The following is a 23,093-nucleotide window of genomic DNA, read 5'->3' as shown; positions in this document are numbered from 1 at the left end:
TGTTCCACCTTCTCTTTTTTTCCCATAGTATGTAGCATGTTTTATTTTACTTGCTTAAACCATTTAAAAATTTTTTTGTCCTCCTCCTCCTACTAGAAAAGAAATTTAGAAAGGAAAGATCTGTGAGTGTTTTGTCCTTTGATAGATCTCAAATGCTTAGAACAGTGTCTGGGGCTTGATATTTGCTGAGTGAGTGTATTGCACGCATGAATGAGTGAAAAGTGGAATGGATGAGTGGATAGTGTGGCGAAGTGGAGAGAGCAGAGTGTTCAGAATCACACACCTATGGAGCCAGAGGTTCAGCATTTAAAAAACGGAGCAGATAAAAATCTCAACACATAGGACGACCTTGAGGATTCAACTCAGATATTTGAAAGGTGCTTTGCAAACTGGAAGGCACTGTATAAATGTTAGCTTAAAGGGAGGGCGGGGGAAGGAAGAATAAAAAGTGGAAGGGAGCCATGAAGTAAGAGTGTCCAGCAGGGGATTATATGGGCAAACTCCCACAATCCCAATGCAAGTACTGGACAGGATAAGACACTGGTAAATATGAAGTGGAAGAAACTCAGGCTAAACATCCTGCATGCCCCTGAGGAAGGGGAGGGGTGCATCACTCCACAAGCATTGACAAGGAATCCAGAAAATGGCAAGTCCCTGCACCCAGACAGAGAGGGACTGGCATTGCTAGTCACAGTGTTTGATGGGAACAAACCCTACATGCAAAAGAATCGTAGTCCAGGGTCATGAGAGGTTCGGGTAATGCAGGGGAGGACAGGATGGCAGTTATGAGATACTCCTCCCCGCTTATGAACTCTATATGGCCAGCCCTTTACATCCATTATGTCTAACAAGAAACTTGGGCAAGAAGGGCCTCTATCATCTCCGTTGTGCAGAAGACAAGCCCAGAGAGTTCACATGAGGAGTGCGAGGCCACCCAGCTGATGAGAAGCAGATGTGGGACTTGAGCCCGGTTCTGACCTGATGCTCAGACCTGCCCTCTTTCTACAACATGTTACTCTGTCTCACATTTGCCTTGAAGCAGAGGTGTTAAGGAAATTTCCAGAAGTGAGAGAAGATTTCATTTTGGTCTTGATGGATGGGATTTGGACAGGTGAATTCTTTGTGTTTAACATGTGTTTATTGAGCACCTAATAAATTCTGGGCAGGGTCAGTAGGCTCATGTGGTGAACCATCCAATGGATAAGACAATACCCTTTTTCTCCTGGAATTCAGGTTGTAGTGGGGGAAGGGCTGGGGCCTGAAGAGTATATAGAGGAAGATAATAAAGTATAAACAAATGGATGAAGTAACTGCAGACATTGACGCAACTGTCCTAAGTAAATGAAAATTGGGTAACGAGGTGGGGGCTAGTTTGGCTTTGGTGGTCACAGATTGCCTCTCTGAGCTAGTGGCCAGGGCATCACCCTGCAGATGTGAGGGGAGTGCGGCCCCTTCTGGCTGTAAAGGCACTGGGAGCCAAAGCATCCAGGCCCGTCTGAGGACAGAGAAAGGCCACCGAGGTTGGCGGTGCAGTTAATGCGAGAAGAGTGGGAGAAGATGAAGTTGGAGGGGTGAGCAGAGGCCAGTTCCTAAGAACGATGGTAAAGAAATACAATTGTACGTTAATTAAATGACTGTGTTTACTCACCCTCTCTCCTGTTGATCCTCCTTACTCACTTCGATCACCTTCTCAGTGTCTTTGCTGAATCCTCTTTCCAGTCTCTGGATATTGGAACACTCTCATCTCAGTCCTTGGGCCTCTTTTCTGATGCCCATATTTTGATGATCTCATCTGTTCTTACCTGTTCTCATGGTGTCATAGAATCTATCCTGATGATACACGTGTATATTCCCAGCCTAGACCTCTCCCTGAACTCAGGCTCATATAGCCAACTATTTAGTAGCCTTCTTAAATGTGTCACATCAAAGTCAGAATTCTTGGTTTCTCTTTTCAACTGTACTCCTCAACCAGTGTTTCCATTTTTGTCTACTGACATTACTATCAACCCAGTTACTTCTACTCCAAACCCAAAGCATCCATGGTTCTTCTCTTCTTTTCATACCCCCATATCAGCAAATCCTATAGATTTTACTTACAAAATACATCTCTGGTATTACAGCTATCTTGACTACTGCTTGACAGAAAGGCACTCTAGTACAGGGTAATACATATTAATACTTGGAGAAGTGCCAAATGCTCTCTCTTGGTGAGTAAGAAGGAACAAGTAACATAGAAGAATCTTTTTTTTTTTTCCCCAGCAGAAAATAGTACATGAAGGTAGGGAAGCCTGGAGGTAAGAGCGAGTTTGAACACTTATTTAAAAAGTATCTCCCCGCTTTTGGCTGTGTCGGGCCTTGGTTGTGGACGCAGGGTCTTCACTGCGGCGTGCTGCACTTTTCCCTGGCTGTGGTGCGGGCTCAGCTGCCCGGAGCCTGTGGGATCTGTTTCCCAACCAGGGATCCAATCCACACACCCTGCATTGGAAAGTGGGTTCTTCACTACCGAACCACCAGGGAAGCCCCTGGGCTTGCACACTTGAGGGATATTAATAAAAAATTAAGCTGCATACCAGCCAGGGCCAGGGGAGATTAGAGATGAAGAAGAAGGAAGTGAAGTAAGTAGTTGCATAGAAGGCATTCCCCTCAAGAGTTAGGCGATCTGGAGTGTGTTTTAGGTGGTGGCTGAGCTCTGGAATTTTCATAAAATTGCAAGGAAGGGGGAGGGATAAATTAGTAATGTGGGATTAATAGATATATGCTACTGTATATAAAATAAATAAGGATCTACTAGATAGCACAGGGAACTGTACTCAATATTTATTAATAACCTATAATGGAAGAGAACCTGAAAGTGTGTGTGTGTGTGTGTATATATATATGTATAACTGAAGCTCTTGGCTGTGTACCTGAATCATTGTAGATCAACTGTACTCCAGTAAAAAAATTTAAAAGAAAAGAAACATGTAAGGAAATTGATATGAGTTATGAATGGATCACAGAGCAGTTCAATTTGACCAGAGTAAGGATAGGGTAATAGACAAAGGAGCTAAGAATTTCAGGTTTAACTCTGGTCATGAGAAGTCTCAGAATCCAGATCGTTTCCTATTTGTTTTGTAGACAGTGAGGGCTTACTGTTGGCTTCCCAACAAGGTGGAGGCAGCCGCAAGAGCCAGCCCACACTTTGGGAAGATAATTCTGGCTGTGATATTGAGCAGGAATTGTAGACTTGTCAAGGTTGAAGCAGGGGAGTCAGGTGGGCGACATTTGCACCTCCATGTGTCTTGGCTATGAACCTCATTTTCTTTAATCCCATAAGAATCCTTTCCTGCCGCTCTCTGGACTTATTAGATGTGCTACTGATTGGAAAAGGGAAAAATGAAAGCACTAAGGTGTTGAGGATTAATTCCAAAATTCCTCACTTCTGAGGTTTAAATTGCCACCTCCACCTACGCCTGGCACAGGGTGTGGTAATAAATAGAAACAGGAAGTCACAGAAGACTTGGGCAATTTGGAAACAGAGTCCTGAGGTAACTTGCCAGACTCCAGGGGCTAGGCATTGGAAGTGAAATAATCTGATTGCAGAGGTGCCTAAAAAATGAGTTTCTTAATGCTGGAAAGTAGAGAAAAAAATATTCATAGACTTGTACTGCCTTGATTTATTTAAGGATTATTTATTGGGCACTTCTGAGTTCCAGGATTGCAATGAAGCCAAATGAATACAGTCTCAGCCCCGTGGAGGCTACTGTCTAATGGAGGGGATGACAATAAACTGTCACACGTGTCCATGACTGCCACTCGTGTTCAGCGGTCGGGGGGCCAGAGCTGGCTGGAGAAGACGGGGAAGTTTCCTGGAGAAGTGATGCTCAGCTGAGATCCAGGAGGTCGGGAAAGAGTTTACTAGGAGGGAGTGATGGGAAGAGTGTCCAAAGGAGTAGAAACGCCAGAGCCCTTCAGTCCTCAGGTTCTCAATGTTGCTCTGTAGAGGGGCCCCCTGGGAGCTTGTTAGAAAGGCAGAGGCTGAGACCTTTGCTAAGTTGGAGTGAGTTTTCATTTCTGTATTTTAACATGGATTCCCAGCGAATTCTGGTGCAGGTGGCTTATGGATCCCATTTAACAAAGCACAGATGGAGCCTGGGACTGAGTTTTCAAATTGGGCTCCTTAGCCCAAAGGGGTATGGTGGTGAAGGAAGAGACAGGATCCTGTGACCATCCCCATTCCCAGAGAAGCCCTTTATATCAAACTTACTTATTTTACAGAATATTTATTTGAAAATTATCCTGTGTGTTTTCCCCGGAAAAATTCAAGTTCTGTATTGTTCTTTCTGGAACCCTAGCAACTAAAGTAGAGACAGAATCATGGTAAATGCTCTAAAACAAACAAAAACTTACTTGAAATAATGACTTAATGAATCCAGTGTTTCAATTCAGTTCAGTCGCTCAGTCGTGTCCACTCTTTGCCACCCATGGACTGCAGCACACCAGGCTTCACTGTCTGACACCAACTCCAGGAGCCTGCTCAAACTCATGCCCATCAAGACGATGATGCCATCCAACCATCTCATCCTCTGTCGTCCCCTTCTCCTCCCACCCTTAATCTTTCCTAGTCAGTTCTTCACATCAGGTGGCCAAAATATTGGCATTTCAGCTTCAGCATCAGTCCTTTCAATGAATATTCAGGACTGATTTCCTTTAGTATTGACTGGTTGAATCTCCTTGCAGACCAAAGGACTCTCAAGAGTGTTCTCCAATACCACAGTTCAAAAGCATCAATTTTTCGGTGCTCAGCTTTCTTTATTGTCTAACTCTCACACCTATACATGACTACTAGAAAAACCATGGTTTTGTCTACACAGATCTTTGTTGGCAAAGTAATGTTTCTGCTTTTTAATATGCTGTCTAGGTTGGTCATAGCTTTTTTTCCAAGGAACAAGCGTCTTTTAATTTCATGGCTGCAGTCACCATCTACAGTAATTTTGGAGCCCAAGAAAATAGTCTCTCACTGTTTCCATTGTTTCCCTATCTATTTGCCATGAAGGGATGTGACCGGATGCCATGATCTTAGTTTTTTGAATGTTGACTTTTAAGCCAGCTTTTTCCAGTCTCCTCTTTCACTTTCATCAAGAGGCTCTTTAGATGTTCTTCACTTTCTGCCATAAGCATGGTTTCATCTGCATATCTGAGGTTATTGATATTTCTCCCAGCAATCTTGATTGCAGCTTGTGCTTCGTCTAGCCCAACATTTCACATGATGTACTCTGCAAGCTCAGTTGGTAAAGAATCCACCTGCAATGCAGGAGACCCCAGTTTGATCCCTGGGTTGGGACGATCCCCTGGAGAAGGGAAAGGCTACCCACTCCAGTATTCTGGCCTGGAGAATTCCGTGGACTGTATAGTCCATGGGGTTGCAAAGAGTCAGACACGACTGAGCAACTTTGTAAAAAAACAAAACAAAACAAAACTCTGCATGCAAGTTAAATAAGCAGGGTGACAATATACAGCCTTTGTGTACTCCTTTCCCAATTTGGAACCAGTCTGTTGTTCCATGTCCAGTTTTAACTGTTGCTTCTTGACCTGCATACAGATTTCTCACGAGACAGGTAAGGTGGTCTGGTATTCCCATCTCTTGAAGAATTTTCCACAGTTTGTTGTGATCCACACTGTCAAAGGTTTTGGCATAGTCAATAAAGCAAAAGTAGATGTTTTTCTGGAACTCTTGATTTTTCGATGATCCAGCGGATGTTGGCAATTTGATCTCTGGTTCCTCTGCCTTTTGTAAATCCAGCTTGTTTCATGTCTAAACAAAAGTCATCCAACTTTTGTTGGCTGCCCATCCAACTCAGCAGTCCACTTTACGGATAGGAAGAGTGAAGTCCAAAGAGAAATCATGGCTTTTCCAAGATAGCCCAGCTTATTATGGTACAGTAGATGGTAGATTTATGATGCCTTTGGTCAAAGGCCAGTGCTCATTCTTTCAGACCGAATGTTAGCCCTTAAGGAGGCCAAAATATTGGTAGTTCCGTTCTGAAAATGCAAAAAATACAAGCTAGTTTAAGAATAGTTCATATCAATTCATAGCCAGCAATTAGCTTGCTAAATAGAATCTTAGGTTGCATGTCATTGTAAGTCGCATCTAGTGTGTGCATAGTGTGATAGAGTTAAAACCTGGGTAGGTTTTTGAACCTGAGTTTCCTCATCTATAAAATGGAGATGATTATAACCACTGCCCAGGGCGCTTGTGCTTAACGCAAAGCACTGGGCCCATATTTGGTGCCCAATATTATATATTTATGTTTTAGGCATATCAATCTGAAAAGTCAACCATGTCCAGTGTTTGGAAAGAAGTTTTACTCGTGGCTAAGTCTATGAATTTAGGTGGATAAGCATCTGTGTAGGAGAGGGGGGAGCTGGATTCTTCTGGAAAGTACCAAATGAACTTGTAGGAGAATCATTGATTGACAGTGACTTTGGTAGGATGGATGTGGCCATTAAAATAGCTTTATGCCCAGGAAAAATAAAACTTGCTCATCTTTTATAGGGATGCCAAAAAAGAGAGAGAGGGAGAGACTGAAGGATCCTGTGACAGAGAGGAACTGTATTTAGGTGCTTTAGAAGAGAAAATAAAATTAACATTCAGAGTCTGGGGGCAGCCATGGCATAAAGCAGGTGGCTGGCATCTCTCAATGTGTTTCAGAGTATCATTCAATTAACTCAGGACTAAAAATAATAATTAAATAGGCCATCTCTCCCATAACTATTGTTAATCCTGGTGTCTGAGAGACCAGGAGACCTGTCAAATGGTTACAAGGAAATATCTCCAGTTCACCTGGGCACTCAGAAGACAGCTCCTCATGTTCTTTTCTGAGACACACAGGGTCTCCCAGTCAGTAAAGACAGCAACAGCAACACTCCCCAGTGATTGCATGGGTTCTGAATCCCTTCCATAAGCATCTCTGTCAATCAGTGACTCAAACTCTGCTCCTGTATCTTTAGACAAGGGCTCCCTACTTCCCAGGGCAACCTGTTCTATTCTGATTCATTCTGACAGTCAGAAAAAGCTTGCTCTGTTGAGTGGCACTTGGCCTCGCTATCAGTTCTTGATGGTCATTACAGTTCTGGCCATTGGAACCAGGGTTTCATGGCACTACAGCTCATCCCCCAAGAAGGAAAATCGGTGGTACCTTCCTTCTTCATGCAGCTCGTGGGCAATCACATACCTCTGAGCATGCCATCGACCCCTGCATGGTATTTTTTTCATCATTGCGTATGTGAAATCAATTACCTTGTTTAATCATCAAATCACAAATTTCACTTGAAACATGTTTCTTTTCTTAACTCAGGTGTGATCTAGGCTTTTCTTTTTTTTAAATCTATGACTTCTAATGTGTATTTAAGTAATGACTTTGTTATTTAGTCTTAAAGGAGCTTGAGGCAGGCTGTCTGGGAAACATCCTTCTTTTCTGATTTTCTTTGGTCCGGTGTTTTTAAAATATTTTTAGGGCAGAAGAATCTTTAAAAAAATACAGAATTCAATGATCTATCTCTTTGAGTAGCTCAATCTATAAATCTTGAATCTAGCATTTTTATTATTTCCTTAAAATGCATCATTTGACTGGCCAGCTCAATGGATTAAACCAACATCAGCCAACATTTTCACTATAGAGCCAGATCGTATGTATTTTATACTCCGTGGACCCTATGGTCTCTGTTGCAGCTATTAAATTCTGAGATTATAGTGTGATAGTAGACACAGATAATACAGAAACACATGAGTATGACTGTGTTCTAATAAAAATTTACTTCCACAACAGTCAGAGGCACAAACTTGGTCTGTGGGCCATAGGTTGTTGTCCCCTGAGTTCAATCATTTTTAAGAACTTTGAAACATTTGAGTTAAGTAAAGGACGGCCTTAAATTGCCAATTCCTGGTATAAGATCGGAAATTCAGTGAATGTGTGTTGACTGGATTGAAGAAAAAGATCTTTCTTAACGAGTTTAAAGCGGGGCCTGGGAAGCTTTCTATATAAGGAAACAAAAGAAGGACCTCACGGGGAAGCAGATTTGAAGGAGGCTCTCAGGTGGCAGCATGCTTGACAATCCTAAAATGTTTTAACAAGAAAAAGATTGGCAATTAAGTGCAGTAATACTTGCTGGGGGAAAAGTTTGCTCATATTTTCTCCTAGAAAAATGTGCTGTGGCAGAGGGAAATGAGCAGACGTCTAGATGTGCAAGACTTGGATTTTATAAAACCAGCTACTGGACTTCCATGGTGGCTCAGACTGTGGAGGATCTGCCTGCAGTACAGGACACCCAGGTTCAGTCCCTGGGTGGGGAAGATCCTCTGGAGAAGGAAATGGCAACCCACTCCAGTATTCTTGCACGGAGAATCCCACGGACAGAGGAGCCTGGTGGGCTACGGCCCATGGGCTCACAAAGAAGCGGACACGACTGAGCAGTTCACACTTTCCCAGTTGTGTGTCCCTGAGAAAATGATCTTCCCTCTCAGAGTTTCCATCTAAAGATTGGAGGCAGTACTGAGACGTTCTATGTGGTTCCTTGGAGCTCTCAAATTTTGTGATCTGAAAAAGAAAATTCATCTAATTGCAATGTTTAATAGGATTTATGATAATTGGAAAATAATTGCTGCTCCAAACTTTTATTAATCTATATTTAGTTATGAGTCATGCTTTCACAATAGATGCTTTGGAAATAAGCAGAGAGACAAATCGAGTAAACAGAATTTTAAATATTTTATTTATATGCAGTTTGTGTAATCCCTGGAGCCCACGGGCATATTAAGATCATTTAAAATATCCATTAAAAGTTATGTGTTATGTGACAAACTCCCCTTTTAGAAAGCCTTGCCAAAGGATAAATAGCTCACGTTTATTGAGTAGCTACTACTGCCAGATTAATTGCATTCATTATGCTTAATCCTTCCAGCAACCCTGCAAGGTGAGTACTAGGATTGCAGTCGCACTGATAAAGAAGCTTGAAGAGGCTGAGCAATCTGCAAAAGACCGCTCAGCTGATGAGTGGCTTTATGCTAAGGTTCAAAGCCGGGACTTTCTGGCTGTAAACTCTGAGCTCCTCCCACATGTCAAGAAAGGACCTTTTTTGCGCCCTTTGTTCAGGTGCTCTGGGGATGATCATTGGCTTTTTCTGGATATCCTGGATTTTGTTCCTCTGCAGAGCATCACAGGTGCTCCTGACAGGCTGGTTTGGGATGGTTGACGCCTGTCCTCCACTGGGCTTGCGATGCCAGAGGGGGCCAAGGAGGAGGGGACAGGAAGAAACAGAGAGGAACCCATGGAGGAGGGGACAGGAAGAAGCAGGGAGGAACCCAAGGAGGAGGGGACAGGAAGAAGCAGGGAGGAACCCAAGGAGGAGGGGACAGGAAGAAGCAGGGTGGAACCCCAACAGAGCACCTGGAATCTGAGTTCTTGTCCCAGTGCTAACGTGGGTTTGCCAGGTGGCCTTCATGGCCCTCGACCTCAGTGTCCCCACTTGTAACCAGGATGGAAGTGTCCCCCTTCTAGGTTATCAGTAGGAAAATGTATAGACGATGGAGCTTTGCAAAGGGCCAAGTGCACTACAGACCCCACAAAACTGGCATGATGGAAGGGATGGCAAGTCAGGGCAGACCCTTAACCCAGAGTTGGGTTCCTCTTGCCATCCAAGGTGCTGAGACCTTGGGCAAGTCCATTTCTCCTGAGTCTCAGTTTCCTCATTGGTGAAATGGCAGCAAAGTCCTTGGATGCTTATTCCAAACCCCTTTTCATCCTCATTCTGATATTTTGGATTCTGGGTATGACTGCAAGGCAGCTCAGGTGACTAAGGGTGTCTCAGGAAGCTCTGTCAGCTCTGAGTGAAATAAAGCAAAAAAAACCTAAGTCACTTTCCCCATGATGAATTCCCATAACCCCCCATGGTGGTCCCTGTCCTCAGGTACACTGCTCCATGGAGAATCCCACTTGCTTTTCTGGAGATGGTCCATTTCTCTCAAAGCTGGGCCATTCCAAGCGTGCTTGTTGTGTTTCTTTTTATCCCTTTCAAGTTTCCGCTCAGTAAGAAGCATGCAGCCCAACTCCAGGATGCTTCCCCTGAAGTAGTTGCTCCCATTTCTCTGAACTTTATTCCCATAAGAGCCTTCAGAACTCCTACTAGGCTTGGCAGAAGAATAAAAATGCCAGTACTTAAGTGAACACACTTTGGAAAATAGAAAGACTGACCTACAAATTGTGAGCAAGGATTATTTGCTCTACAGTTAAGTCAGTGTCTTTGCTTCTAGTTAAAATAACAGTATTCACAATCACGTTCTCAGGGACAGCTGTTTTTGGTTGGTTGCTTGTTCTCTGTGTTTCATCTCCTCACCCTTCTAGACCTAAGTTACCCTGGAGATCCACTTGGCCTGCTGGGACTCCTCAGCTGTCTTCTTGCTTATGTTCTGGGGCATGGAGACAGGCAGGGGATTTGTCGAGGACACCATGATGTTAAGATGGATAATTTCCACTTCACATGTGCCCTTGGGTTCACCCTTCCCTGAGCTGACTGGGGAACATGTGGGGAGAGGCTGGGAACAGCAGGCAAGGGGAATACATTCTCTCTCTCTCTCAGCTCAATGATTTCATCTCCTCACTCCCCTCCTCTATGATTCCCCTGTTCATCTCTGGGGCTAATTTTCTGCTAATAGTAATGGATGTGGTCCCAGATTCCCCTCCCCGCAGCCCCAGACACTCAGAGGCTTATTTTTATTTCATGCCCAAATAAACGCAGTCAGTGGAATAAGCCACCCAAAATAAACAAATGCAAACATCCTGTAACCTTAATCAGTTATGTTTTCAGTGAACATTTATTGGAGATACCACGTCTATGTTGGTGTGCTGTGGTTAGTCACTCAGTCATGTCCGACTCTTTGCTACCCCATGGACTGTAGACCACCAGGCTCCTCTGTCCATGGGGATTCTCCAGGCAAGAATAGTGGAGTGGGTTGCCATGCCCTCCTCCAGGGGACCTTCCCAACTCAGGGATCGAACCCAGGTCTCCCACATTGTAGGCAGATTCTTTACACCTGAGCTACCAGGGAAACCCAGGGATACTGGAATGGGTAGCCTATCCTTTCTCCAGGGGACCTTCCCAACCCAGGAACTGAACTGGCATCTACCATGTCTATTCAGTTCAGTTCAGTCCCTCAGTCATGTCTGACTCTTTACGACTCCATGGACTGCAGCATGCCAGGCCTCCCTGCCCGTCACCATGTCCTGGAGTTTACTCAAACTCATGTCCATTGAGTCGGTGATGCCATCCAACCATCTCATGGTCTGTCGTCCCCTTTTCCTCCTGCCCTTAATCTTTCCCAGCATCGAGGTTTTTTCAAATGAGTCAGCTCTTTGCATCAGGTGGCCAAAGTATTGGAGTTTCAGCTTCAACATCAGTCCTTCCAATGAATATTCAGGACTGATTTCCTTTAGGATGGACTGGTTGGATTTCCTTGCAGTCAAGGGACTCTCAAGAGTCTTCTCCAACACCACAGTTCAAAAGCATCAATTCTTCGGAACTCAAGGCAAGATTCAATTCAGTTCAATCACTCAGTTGTGTTCGACTCTTTGCGACCCCATGGACTGCAGCACAATAGGCCTCCCTGTCCATCACCAACTCCTGGAGTCCATCCAAACCCATGCCTATTGAGTCGGTGATGCTATCCAACCATCTCATCCTCTGTCGTCCCCTTCTCCTCCTGCCCTCAATATTTCCCAGCATCAGGGTCTTTTCCAATGAGTCAGATCTTCACATTAGGTGGCCAAAGTATTGGAGTTTCAGCTTTCAACATCAGACCTTCCAATGAACACCCAGGACTGATCTCCCCCAGGATGGACTGGTTGGATCTCCTTTCAGTCCAAGGGACTCTCAAGAGTCTTCTCCAACACCACAGTTCAAAAGCATCAATTCTTCGGTGTTCAGCTTTCTTTATAGTCCAACTCTCACATCCATGCATGACAAGTGGAAAAACTATAGCCTTGACTAGACGGACCTTTGTTGGCAAAGTGATGTCTCTGCTTTTGAACATGCTGTCTAGGTTGGTCATAGCTTTCCTTCCAAGGTGTGTCTTTTAATTTCATGGCTGAAATCACCATCTGCAATGATTATATATGCTAAAATGTATCCTTGGATTAAGTCAGATCACTGGATAACTTCCTGTTTAGACAGTAATGTTAGTGCCTGTTTCATACATATGCATTAGGCTACGTTGAACCAATCAAATATTGGTGGATCAGTGAGGATATTCCCCATCAGCTTCAACTACATCCATCTCTTTATGAAAAATCATGGGAGACATTTGTATATCTTATCACAGCATCCAAGATTCTGTGTATCTCCAGCAACTTTGAACAACTGATCTGTTTTCTTCTTGACTATGTGGCTCTGTGGTCCGCATTCCCTTTTTCTTCTGGCTGCAAGGAAACTCAGAGACATTTGTTGTCCCTTTCTATCAAGTGTTCAGGATTTTATATGATTAATTTTGCATGGTAATTTTAATCTAAAATTCATTTTATTCTCCTCCTTTTTTCCCCAGTGTTCTGTATTTTAAAGTCTATATAGTAGGTGTGTTTTTGAATATCCCTTCACCTGGTTTTGCTATGGAATCAGGTTCAATTAAAAAAAAAAGAAAAAAACTGCAAAACATGCTTAGTAAAGAAGAGTAAAGCAACCCCCCACTTTGTTAGAGGTCGTTAGTAACTTTGGTTATGTAGAAAACAGTGGAGGAAACTCACATTTATCCGGTGTTCACTAAGGACTCAGCATTGCTGAGATGTTCACCTCACAACCCTGAGAAATAGAAATTTTTTCCCCCACTTTACACACGAGGAAACAAAAGAGGACATTTTAAGGAATAGTAACATGGCTCAGATGGTAAAGAATCCACCTGCAATGTGGGACACCTGGGTCCGATCCCTGTGTTGGGAATATCCGTGGAGGAGGGCATGGCAGCTCACTCCAGTATACTTGCCTGGAGAATCCCCATGGACAGAGGAGCCTGGTGGGCTGCAGTCCATGGGGTCGCAAAGAGCCGCACACGACTGAGGCAGCTTAGCACGCAGGCATGCAACATCACTGATGCTGGGCCTTTGCAAGTGACAATAATAATATCAACAGCAGCTTACGACTGTCCATACCTTGCTGCAGTTTACAAAGAGTTTTCCAACCATTATTTCATTTATCTCTCAGAACAACCTGGAATATGCTTTTTTTTTTTAGTCTTCATCACATACATGAGAGTGGGAGGAAGTTTATAAACTCAGTCCATTTCTTGAAAACAGACTCACTACTTGTAACATAGTTCACAGGAATCAAATCCCACCACAAAAGTTCTACCTACTGAGAGCTTTAAAAAGAACAGGATTGTTTCCTCTTATCTCCCACCCGTTGTCCATCATGCTCTGTCCTCCAGCTTCCCAGAGGTGCTCCTTCCAGGGCATGGCGACAGTGAAAAGATTGATACTAACTTTAGTACTGCCTTATTGTTGAGGGTTATTATGTTCTAGATGCTGTGCTCCATGATTTAATGTAATTCTAAACCCACCCCTTTAAGGTAGATATGCTTCCCCTAGATGGCATCTGCATCTTTTTTGCAGTATATATGCAAACTCGTCGTGGTTTCACAGCTAATTGATGGCAGAGTCAAGATTGCCATCTCCGAGGCCCTGGCTGCGAGCTACAGAACTGAAGAGCATCTAATACAATCAGCTTATTTCCCAGGAGAGTAAACACACACCTCCCCAAGGGCACAGAGCCAGTTCTGCTTGCTCGCAGTCCTTTCTCCTTCAGCGCAACTCACTCTCAGCGTGTGTGTGCGTGTGCATGCATGAAAGCAGAGAGCTGACAAAGAAGACAAGGGCGGATTACTATGAGAACAGTGCTCTGAAATGAGAGTCTTGGGATTGCAGTTTGCTCTCTACCCTCATCCTAAATCCTACGACCCTGGATCCAGTCTCCACCCATCGCGGCCTCTGTCATCATCCACCCTCCACCTTCTGCTCCCCCAATTCGATGGGCCTTGCTGCAGCCACCCCATGCCTTCCATCCAGGATCCTTTTTTAATCTCAGTCTAATTGGTTCACCTGCCCTGCTGGGATGTTTAATTGGGCATAAACTTATCCTATGCCTTTGTGAGCTCTGCCTCCTCCTCCAAGGGGAATTTGCTTGCTCTGTGGACTCAGAAAGATAGATATATTTTATGTTGGCTCAATTCACTGAGAACTTACACGAAATTGTTCCTGGGCCAGCAGAGCAGTTAGACAACATGACCAGCAAGACGTTTTCTCGCTCTTATTTTCTTTTACTTTTTTTTTTTTTTTTAAGGTGGCATGTTCCAGTGGAAAGACCACTGCATTTGAAATCAGGAGCCCTAGGCCCTGAGTTCAGCCCTGCCAATCATTTGCTGTGTGATCTTGGGCAAATAGGTTACTGTCTCACAAATTCAATTTTGCCATCTATGAACTGAGTGGGTTAGATCTGATGACTTTTATGAAAGGAATCACAGTGGTGCTTTTAGAACAGGGGTCATACTCACTGTGGGCCACATCAGGCCTGAAACCTGATTTTGTAAATAAAGTTTTATTGGAACACAGCCATTCTCAATTATTATTGTCTGTGGTTCCTCATACTACCAGGACAAAGTTGAGTAATAAGGTACCTTATGGCTTCAGAGCCTAAAACATTATCTGGCCCTTCACAGAAAAAGATTACCTACCCCTCTTTTAGAACACAATTTAGATGGTGTCATTACTCAAAATCTTCTTTTGACTTTCCATATTACTTAAAATTTAAAAATAAAAAATATTTTCTGAATATAGACTTGCCTTGTGAGATTGGTGCCAACCCCTTCCCATGTTTTGACAGTGTATATACTTATTACCCTTCCTGTCGTAACATCCCTTCTACTCATCTGCTCATCTCGGCCTGCCTCCTTGTTTCCAAACCTGGCAAGCTTATTCCTACCTCGGGACCTTTGCACCTGCTGTTCCTTCTTCTAGATTGCTGTTCCACCATTCCTTATTTCCTTCAAGTCTCCTTAAATGTCATCAAATTAGGAAGCTTTTTCTGACCACAAATATGGAGCTCCATCTTTCCCTTCCCCTGGACATTCGTACTTCCTTCCTTTGCTGTGTATTTGTCTTCATACATTTTTCTCCCTCTGACATGGTACGCATTTGTCTCTTTATTAGCTGTCCACTCTCATGAGAACGTAAGTTCCTTGATAGCAAGACTTCTACCTAATTTGTTTACTGCTGTAAATGCAGATCTGGAAAAGTAACAAGTGTTTTTAAATTTTGAAAGCAAAACCAACTATTTCAGTTGTTTACATCTACTTCTGAATAGATCCAGGTGCTATGAAGACCTTTTGCTTAAGTGTATTTTGGTAAAGAGGATAAAATCATGGTATCCTGATGGTTACAGTCTTATTAGGTCCAGCATTCCCTTGATTGTCACAGAGTCATGTAGACTCATTATTAAAACATTTTTAGTCTTTATTATTGCCCATTAAGAAAAGAGTTTATATCTATAAACTCTGTTTATATGGTTTATAGATATATAGTTTATAGATAAAACAGATAAACTTTATAGATATATAGTTTATAGTTTATAGATATATAGTTTATAGATAAAACAGATAAACAGATAAACTCTGTTTATATGGTTTATAGATATATAGTTTATATATAAAATCTAATATATAATTTTTATATATAAAAATCTAATATCACAGTTCAACACAGAAAACCCTCATTGTGTGGTCACGACAGCCTTTTACCTCTTACATTTCATATGCACACACATGAATGCTACACACATATGTATCCCTTTCTCTCCAACTACTGTCCTTTTCTCTTATTTTCTGGCATTTTTGCACGTGGAGCTCATTCTTCCCAAAATATCCTTCCCCTGTCTTCATCTAGCCACATGCAATGTTCCTTTCAAGATTAAGCTTTACAGGATGTTCTGACATCCCCATTTCCACCCCAGCCCCTCCTGCAGACTGGGTTAGAGATCCTTCTTTCTGATCCCTCTATGACTAAAATGACTGTTGCAAATAGCACATAATTGTTTAATAACTTTCTTAAACATCCACTCTTTTTCAGTAAGATGTATCAGTTCCTTGTCTGTGGTGCTGAACAGGCAGTGCCTGGCAGTCAGAACTTCATAACATCCCCCAGTGACTGAACTTTTCCCGAGTGTGCACACTGAGTTCTGCAGATCACAGTGCATCCTCCAGCATCCACATGGTGAGGGAGGAACCAGGAACACAGCATTGTCTTCCTCCCTAGTTTTTTCAGGGAAGCAACACAGATGGCAGACCCTGGATGTATAGCTGGTGAACATCAGAAAGAATGTGGAGGTTGGTGGAAAAAGACAGAAAGAAAGAAAGAAAGAAAAAAGTTAAATCATGGGATTTGTAATTTGATGGTGGTGTGGCATCATTCCTTTGTGTCAGTACTGGTTTTATCATGGTTTTTATATTCTCCTTCTCAATATCTACATTAAAAGAATGATTTAAGAATCAGGATACAAATTTTCTACTCCCAGCTCTACCAGTAATGAGCTGTGTGACTTTTGACACAGCTTTTAACCTCTCTGCGTGTAAATTCATGTTAATTTTGAGGAATGTAGACATATTCACATGAAAAAAAATAGTAACCCAAGTTTGTAAGTCATAAATAAAAGTTATGTATATATATTATCCCTGTATATAGCATAGTTATATAACATAATATTTTAAAACTATTATTTATCTATAACACTGAAAGAAGTATATGTTTCTATGCCTATACATATATATTTAATTCCATTATATATATATATATGTATAGTTTTATACATGTCAGTGATACGCTGATGAGGAAACACTCTTTCCTCAAAAATATCTGATGATTCTCATCATCTTTTCTTGGTCATCTGATGCTGAGAAACAGATTACGCAGGTTGTAGCTTAATACAACTCTATGTATTATCTCAGTTTCCATGGGTGGGGATCTGGCTGTGGCTCGGCAAGATGCCCTTGCTCTTGCTACACCATCATCATTTCAAGGCTTTGCAGGGAAGGGTCAGCCTTCCAGCTCAGGCACATGGCTGCCGTTAGCACCCAGCCCCCGTGTGGTCTCTGTTCCTCAGAAGCTGTTGACCAGAGACTTCCCTTCCTCTCCATACAGATCTCTTGATAGAGCATCTCACATCAAGGCAGCATGAGAGCCAGACGAGGACAAAGAGAGAGAGGGTGATGGAGAGAGAAATGGAGGGGAGGGGAAAAATGGAAGTTACCATGCTTTGGGTGGTTTTTAAGTAATTTTATTGAAGTATTGTTGATTTAAAACTATACTTTTATTGAAGTATAGTTGATTTACAGCTCTACTTGTAAATTATCAGTTAATTCATGCTAGGGCTAGGGCTAGGATTAGGGTTAGCAAAGTGATTCAGATATATATATATATATATATATGTCCGACTCTTTGCAGTCCCATGGACTGTAACCTGCCAGGCTCCTCAGTCTATGGAATTTTCCAGGCAAAAATATTGGAGTGGGTTGTCATTTCCTCCTCCAGGGGATCCTCCTGACCCAGGGATCAAACCCCTGTCTCTTGCGTCTCCTGCATTGGCAGTCGGATCCTTTACCGCTGTGCCACCTGGGAAGCCATAGATATGTATATTCATTTCCACATTCTTTTCCATTATGATTTATCACAGGATGTTGGATACAGTTCCCTGCACCACACAGTAGGGCCTTGTTGTGCATCCTGTATGTGCCAGTTTGCATCCGCTAAGCCCAAGCTCCCCCTCCTCCCCTCCCACCCACCTGGCAGCCACCAGTCTGCTCTCCACGTCTGTGAGTCTGCTTCTGTTTCACTGATATTTCCATTTGAGTCATGTTTTAGATTCCACGTATAAGTCACATCACACGACATTTGTCTCTCTGTCCGACTTACTTTGCTTAGTGTGGTAACATCCGAGTCCGTCCATGTTGCTGCAAATGGCATCATTTCCTTCTTTCTTATGGCTAAGAAGTTGCCGTATTTTGTAACCTGATCACTAAACTCACGTGCTGTCTCCTTCACATTTTGTTCATGAGAAACAAATCACTGGGTCCTATTCAGCCTGCACTCTGGGGGAGGAGATTACCCAGAACAGGATGAGTAATCTTAGGGACTCATGCTACCAGCTGCTGACCACCCCTGTGAGACCCCCTCAGCTGGCTCTGACGTCCCCCACCTCTAATGCCTGGTCACCCCACGTGCTCCACTTTGTCCCGTTTCACACCCTCTCCTTCATACACTTCACCTCCTGTGCAGCTCTTCCCATAAAGTGTTCTGTGTCCTCTTACTCACTCTGCTCCTGCCCTTTCATCTACGTGGGTATTTGGATTTTTTTAAACTACATTTCTGTTTAAATCACAAAACTGTAGTTAAGACGTGACCTTCTCACTGAAGCTTCCCCTACCGACCTCAGAAGTCTGCGTTCCTTCTTTTGCGTCTTGTAGCCTTTGGTTTACAATAAGCAGGGCGTGATTGTCCTGCTGGACTATGAGCATCTTAAGGACATGAGACTGGGGTGTGTCCCCTCCCTCCTGTGGACATGATATTTGGCCCTGGGCAGGTGCCCTGCAAGGTTCACTGAGTGCAGTTGGTAGATTTGATACGTACCTACCTCGTATAGAGCACTGAGCTGACTTTATTTAGAATTCAAACTGCATTATGAATTATGGACAGAGGTTTCTTAAGCAGACACAGACCGTAGGCTCAGAGGCTTGGAAATGCTTGTCACTGTGGAAGCTTTTTCTTTAGACACAGCTTTCTCTGCATCAGGGGTCAGACTCCACCACTGAATTACCGAGACATATTCTGTCCTGTTTCCCACCCTGTTCTGTGTCTTCTTGCTCCATGCCCCTTCCTTTATTCATCTCTCCCAGCTTATGGCAGGAGAGGGGACCTTTTCATTAGACGCCCACTCCCATCATCTGTCTGGGCTGACCTCACTGTCCTCTTGACTAATCTGTTTTGCTCAAGGGACCTGGAGCTTATAACTCAGACAGGTCAGAGAGCTGCTTGTTCCAGGGGGAGCTCCATTTTTGCTAGGAACAGAGGTCATTATTAAAGCAAAAACAACCTGAACCAAGGCCCTTAAAGCGTCTACTTGTATTTGGTTTGCATGCTCCTCGTCCATCACCTGTGACCCTTTAATGATTCATATATCCGTGAATGTGTGAGGAGATAAAAGTTATAAAACTTTCACGTTGGATTAATGCCTGGCATTTCCCAAGGGTATTTTCACACCCTATGCTTCATGTACTCTGGCCACCAGCAATAGGAAATAGATAATATTAATTGGATTTTACACATAAGGAAATGTAGATCCAGAGAAGTGACATCCTCTGGCCAAGATCACACCCCATAATTTACAGGAGGCACAGTGAGACCCTGACTGTAGACTCCCAAGTCCAGTGTCTCTCCATCTTGACTTTCTCCATCATTAGTGAAGGGAAGAGCGGAAATTCCCTCACTTGGTGTTCAGAACATAACTTAGTTTCTTTCAAATAGTAGTTGTTCAATGAATGCATGGGAAATTTTCGATTGAAGCTGAGTCCTGGGCTCATTATTGGATCGTGGAATTGTCTTCAAACAACTTTCAAGTTGCATTGAGCCTTATGCCTTGTCCATTGGTACAGAGCCTTCCTTCCTTTCTTTATTCCTTTGCTTATTTATTCGTCCAGCCTGCATGCTTTTGACTCCACCATGTACCATGTACCATGTACCTAAGACGATCCCATCTCTATGGGTTCACTCACGCTCTAGTGAGGGAGATGAATAAGCAACTAGATGACAGTGATTTTTGGGTCTGATGCTCCGTAAGCATCAGGACAGCATGACTGCGTCTCTCTGGCTCACTGTGGTATCCCAGAGATGAGACTGTGTCAGTGGCTCAATCGTGTCTGACTCTTGGCGCCCCTGTGGACTGTAGCCTGCCATGCTCCTCTGTCCATGGGATTCTCCAGGCAAGAATACTGGAGTGGGTTGCCGTGCCTCCCTCCAGGGGATCTTTCCGTTCGAGGAGTTGAACCCAGGTCTCCTCAGCTGTAGCATACTTTTTACGGTGTGAACTACCAGGGAAGCCCCTAGTGATGAGAAAAGCATGCAGTAAATATTCGTGGTGCTGAAAAGAGCAAGGGTTCCAGAGCTAAGTATCAGTTAACAAATACTGAAAATAGTTGCAAGCACTCTCACCTAAGGATACATGCCTGGATGGGCTGGTTGGGTGGACTTGGCTTGGGGGTAGAGCTAGTAAGCTGAGAGTCTCACCCATCTCTTCTGCCCAGGGAGTTTGCCCGTTGGAAGGTGAGGAACACAGCCATCGAGAGGAGAGACCTGGTCCGCCATCCAGTGCCCCTCATGCCGGAGTTTCAAAGGAGCATCCGCCTGCTCGGCAGGAGACCCACCACTCAGCAGTTCATTGATACCGTCATCAAAAAGTACGGCACCCACCTCCTCATCTCTGCCACCTTGGGAGGTAGGTCGACAGTCACGGGGCCACATAACCTGGTCGTGACTTTGGGTCTGGGAGGGAGGGGACCATGGGGTGGCCTGGGATCAAAGCCATCTTAACATCTCTGCCATTGTACATCACTCAGAAGGCTATGTTGTCAGAGAAGCCAGATTGTCTTGGCTGATTCTGTTCTCTGGGAAAATCTAACTTGAGAGTTCTCTAACTTTTTGTGGGAACAATGGCATCACCTTGGAATTAGCTCAATCTGTTCAGAATGTTTAATCTTATTGTATTGATTCCTTTGGAGGACAGTCTAATCTGAGGGAAAAATTAAATTTGAGATATTGTTGCAAGAAGTCTTTTTGTTTATCAGAATCTGCTTTAGGGGCTGATAACTTGAGGTTATCATTTTACAAAGGGGATATCATTGCATCTTCTATGGGTTTGGACTAGACCAGTAGGAAAGCAGACTAACTGCTCCTGCCTACTCAGCTTTACCCGTTTCTCCTCTTTGTGTCCAGTTCATCTTGAAGGGACTGAGGGTAAGAGGGGAGGATCAATGAGAGAAAGGAAATGCAAAGGACACAGGAGATAGTAGAGACTACTGCACTTAGCCGCTTGTGGGTCTTGCCCACATGCGTCATCATCTTGTATTATGAGCTACCATCCTTTGGACGTCAGGTTTCTGCCACAATGACTGGGTCCAGTGAAGTTCGAGAAAGCCCCTTAGGTGGTGGAGCACCACGCCACCTGCTCAGAGAGCTGCAAAGTTGCGTTTAGGTTCGGCTCATGTCAGTGAAACAATCAGGACTGGCATGTTGGCAAAGGCTAGTGGGTAGCCCGAGTCATGGTTATCACAACTGATCCTCTTTTTCCGAGGAGGGTGAGCACAAGCTGGAGTGGTTCATGTAAACTTCCTAGAGGAAGTGACAGTTTAGCTCAGTAGGAGTTGTCTGTGTAGAAGGAGAGTGGTGAAACTTTCTAGGCTGAGCACACAATATGCCTTTCAAGGCAGATCAGCTTAGAAACGTGATGATGTGGAAGCTGTGGGGGGAGAGGTTGGTCAGGCCAATTCATTCTTTTGAATCCACTACTTAGGAATTGTGTTGTTGTTCTTGTTACTTAGTTGCTTCAGTGTGTCTGACTTCTTGCGACCCCATGGGACTGTAGCCCGCCAGGCTTCTCTGGGCATGGGATTCTCCAGGCAAGAATACTGGAGTGGGTTACCATTTCCTTCCCCAGAGGATCTTCTCCAGGGGATCAAACTAGCATCTCCTGCATTGCAGACCAGGAAAGCCCCAGTTACTCATACTTGCCACACCTTATTGAATATTTGCCTTATAGTATTAGCAGGCATTTTATGCCCTCTTTAGTCTGCAAAAATGACGTTAGACTATATTATCTCCATTGTATATATAAGGAAGCTGAAACTTTCAAGAGGTATAGCTAAGATTGGTGACAAAATTAACATTTTAACTTAGGGTTTTCCATCCACAAACCTTGCATTATTTTTTGACCCAACATCTGTCATCTCTTTAACCAGCTCACTGACCTGCCAACCCGCCCAATCCAACAATCAATCAGCCAGCGTGTATTGGTTAACTGATGAATGTTAAATCATGTCATATAAATTCTGCTCTATCATAAAATGAAAATGAAATCACTTCTACATTGAGTGTGGCATTAACATGTACTCTTTTCTTTAAACTTCCCCCACCTCCCATTTCACTTGGGAAAAAAAAAAAAAAATAGTTACTAGGATCAATGCAGTTCTTCCATTAGGAACTGTGTTCTGTCCAAGTCCCCGGAAGTCCCAAATAACAACGACTTTTCTTTTGCAGTGAAATATATTTTTAATTTCTCTGAGGCGAGGTGGTGAATTATTCACAGAGCCTTGTTCCTCTCCTGTTTTTACAGCACAACATTTTAAAATATGCAGAGCATTGGACTGAGTTCCAGGATTGGACAGCAAGCCCTAAATGCTTCCTCCATCCTCAGCGGGCGGAGCGGGGAGCGGGGAGGCGGGAGGATTTACTGTTGATGGACACAGCATCAGCAGCCATGTGAGGTCCTTCTCACATCATCACTTCATTCATTCATTCATAGAAAAGTCTTTCTTAAGAGTGTCCTCATGCGATGGCAGAGAAGGGGGCCGTAGATCGTAGGGTCTAGAAGGGCGGACTCTGGTGTTTGATCGCCTGGTTCTCACAAGTTTTGTGTCACCTTGACAGTTTACTCGATACTCTCAGCCTTGGTTTCCTCTTGTGTAAATAGAAATAACACTGCTATTCACGCATACTTTGAAGGTTATAGAAAATGATGCATTGACAGTGCTTGTTTCGGTGTTTGGCCCCTAACAAATCATGGCCCTTGTTGTTCTTGTGATCATTATTGTTATTGTTTGGGGGCTCCCCTGGCGACTCAGCAGTAAAGAACCCACCTGCTGACGCAGGAGACGTAGGAGGTGTGGGTTCCATGCCGGGGTTGGAAAGATCCAACCAGGAGGGCAAGGCCACCCATTTCAGCATTCTTGCTGGGAGAGTTACACAGACAGAGGAGCCTGG

At 43.6% G+C, this 23,093-nt stretch overlaps 1 protein-coding gene across 1 annotated transcript in view; it reads left to right on the top strand.

Moving 5' to 3' along the window:
• Nucleotides 1-23,093, top strand: part of BRINP1 (BMP/retinoic acid inducible neural specific 1) — a 198,869-nt gene that overhangs the window by 105,392 nt on the left and 70,384 nt on the right. The window contains exon 3 of the mRNA XM_027550652.1: nucleotides 20,363-20,553. Coding sequence (XP_027406453.1) covers nucleotides 20,363-20,553 — 191 coding nt within the window. The remainder of the gene's footprint in view (nucleotides 1-20,362; nucleotides 20,554-23,093) is intronic.

The sequence above is a fragment of the Bos indicus x Bos taurus genome, chromosome 8, assembly GCF_003369695.1.
Source record: "Bos indicus x Bos taurus breed Angus x Brahman F1 hybrid chromosome 8, Bos_hybrid_MaternalHap_v2.0, whole genome shotgun sequence".
Classification (NCBI taxonomy): Eukaryota; Metazoa; Chordata; class Mammalia; order Artiodactyla; family Bovidae; genus Bos; species Bos indicus x Bos taurus.
This window is presented reverse-complemented; position numbering and strand designations above follow the sequence as displayed.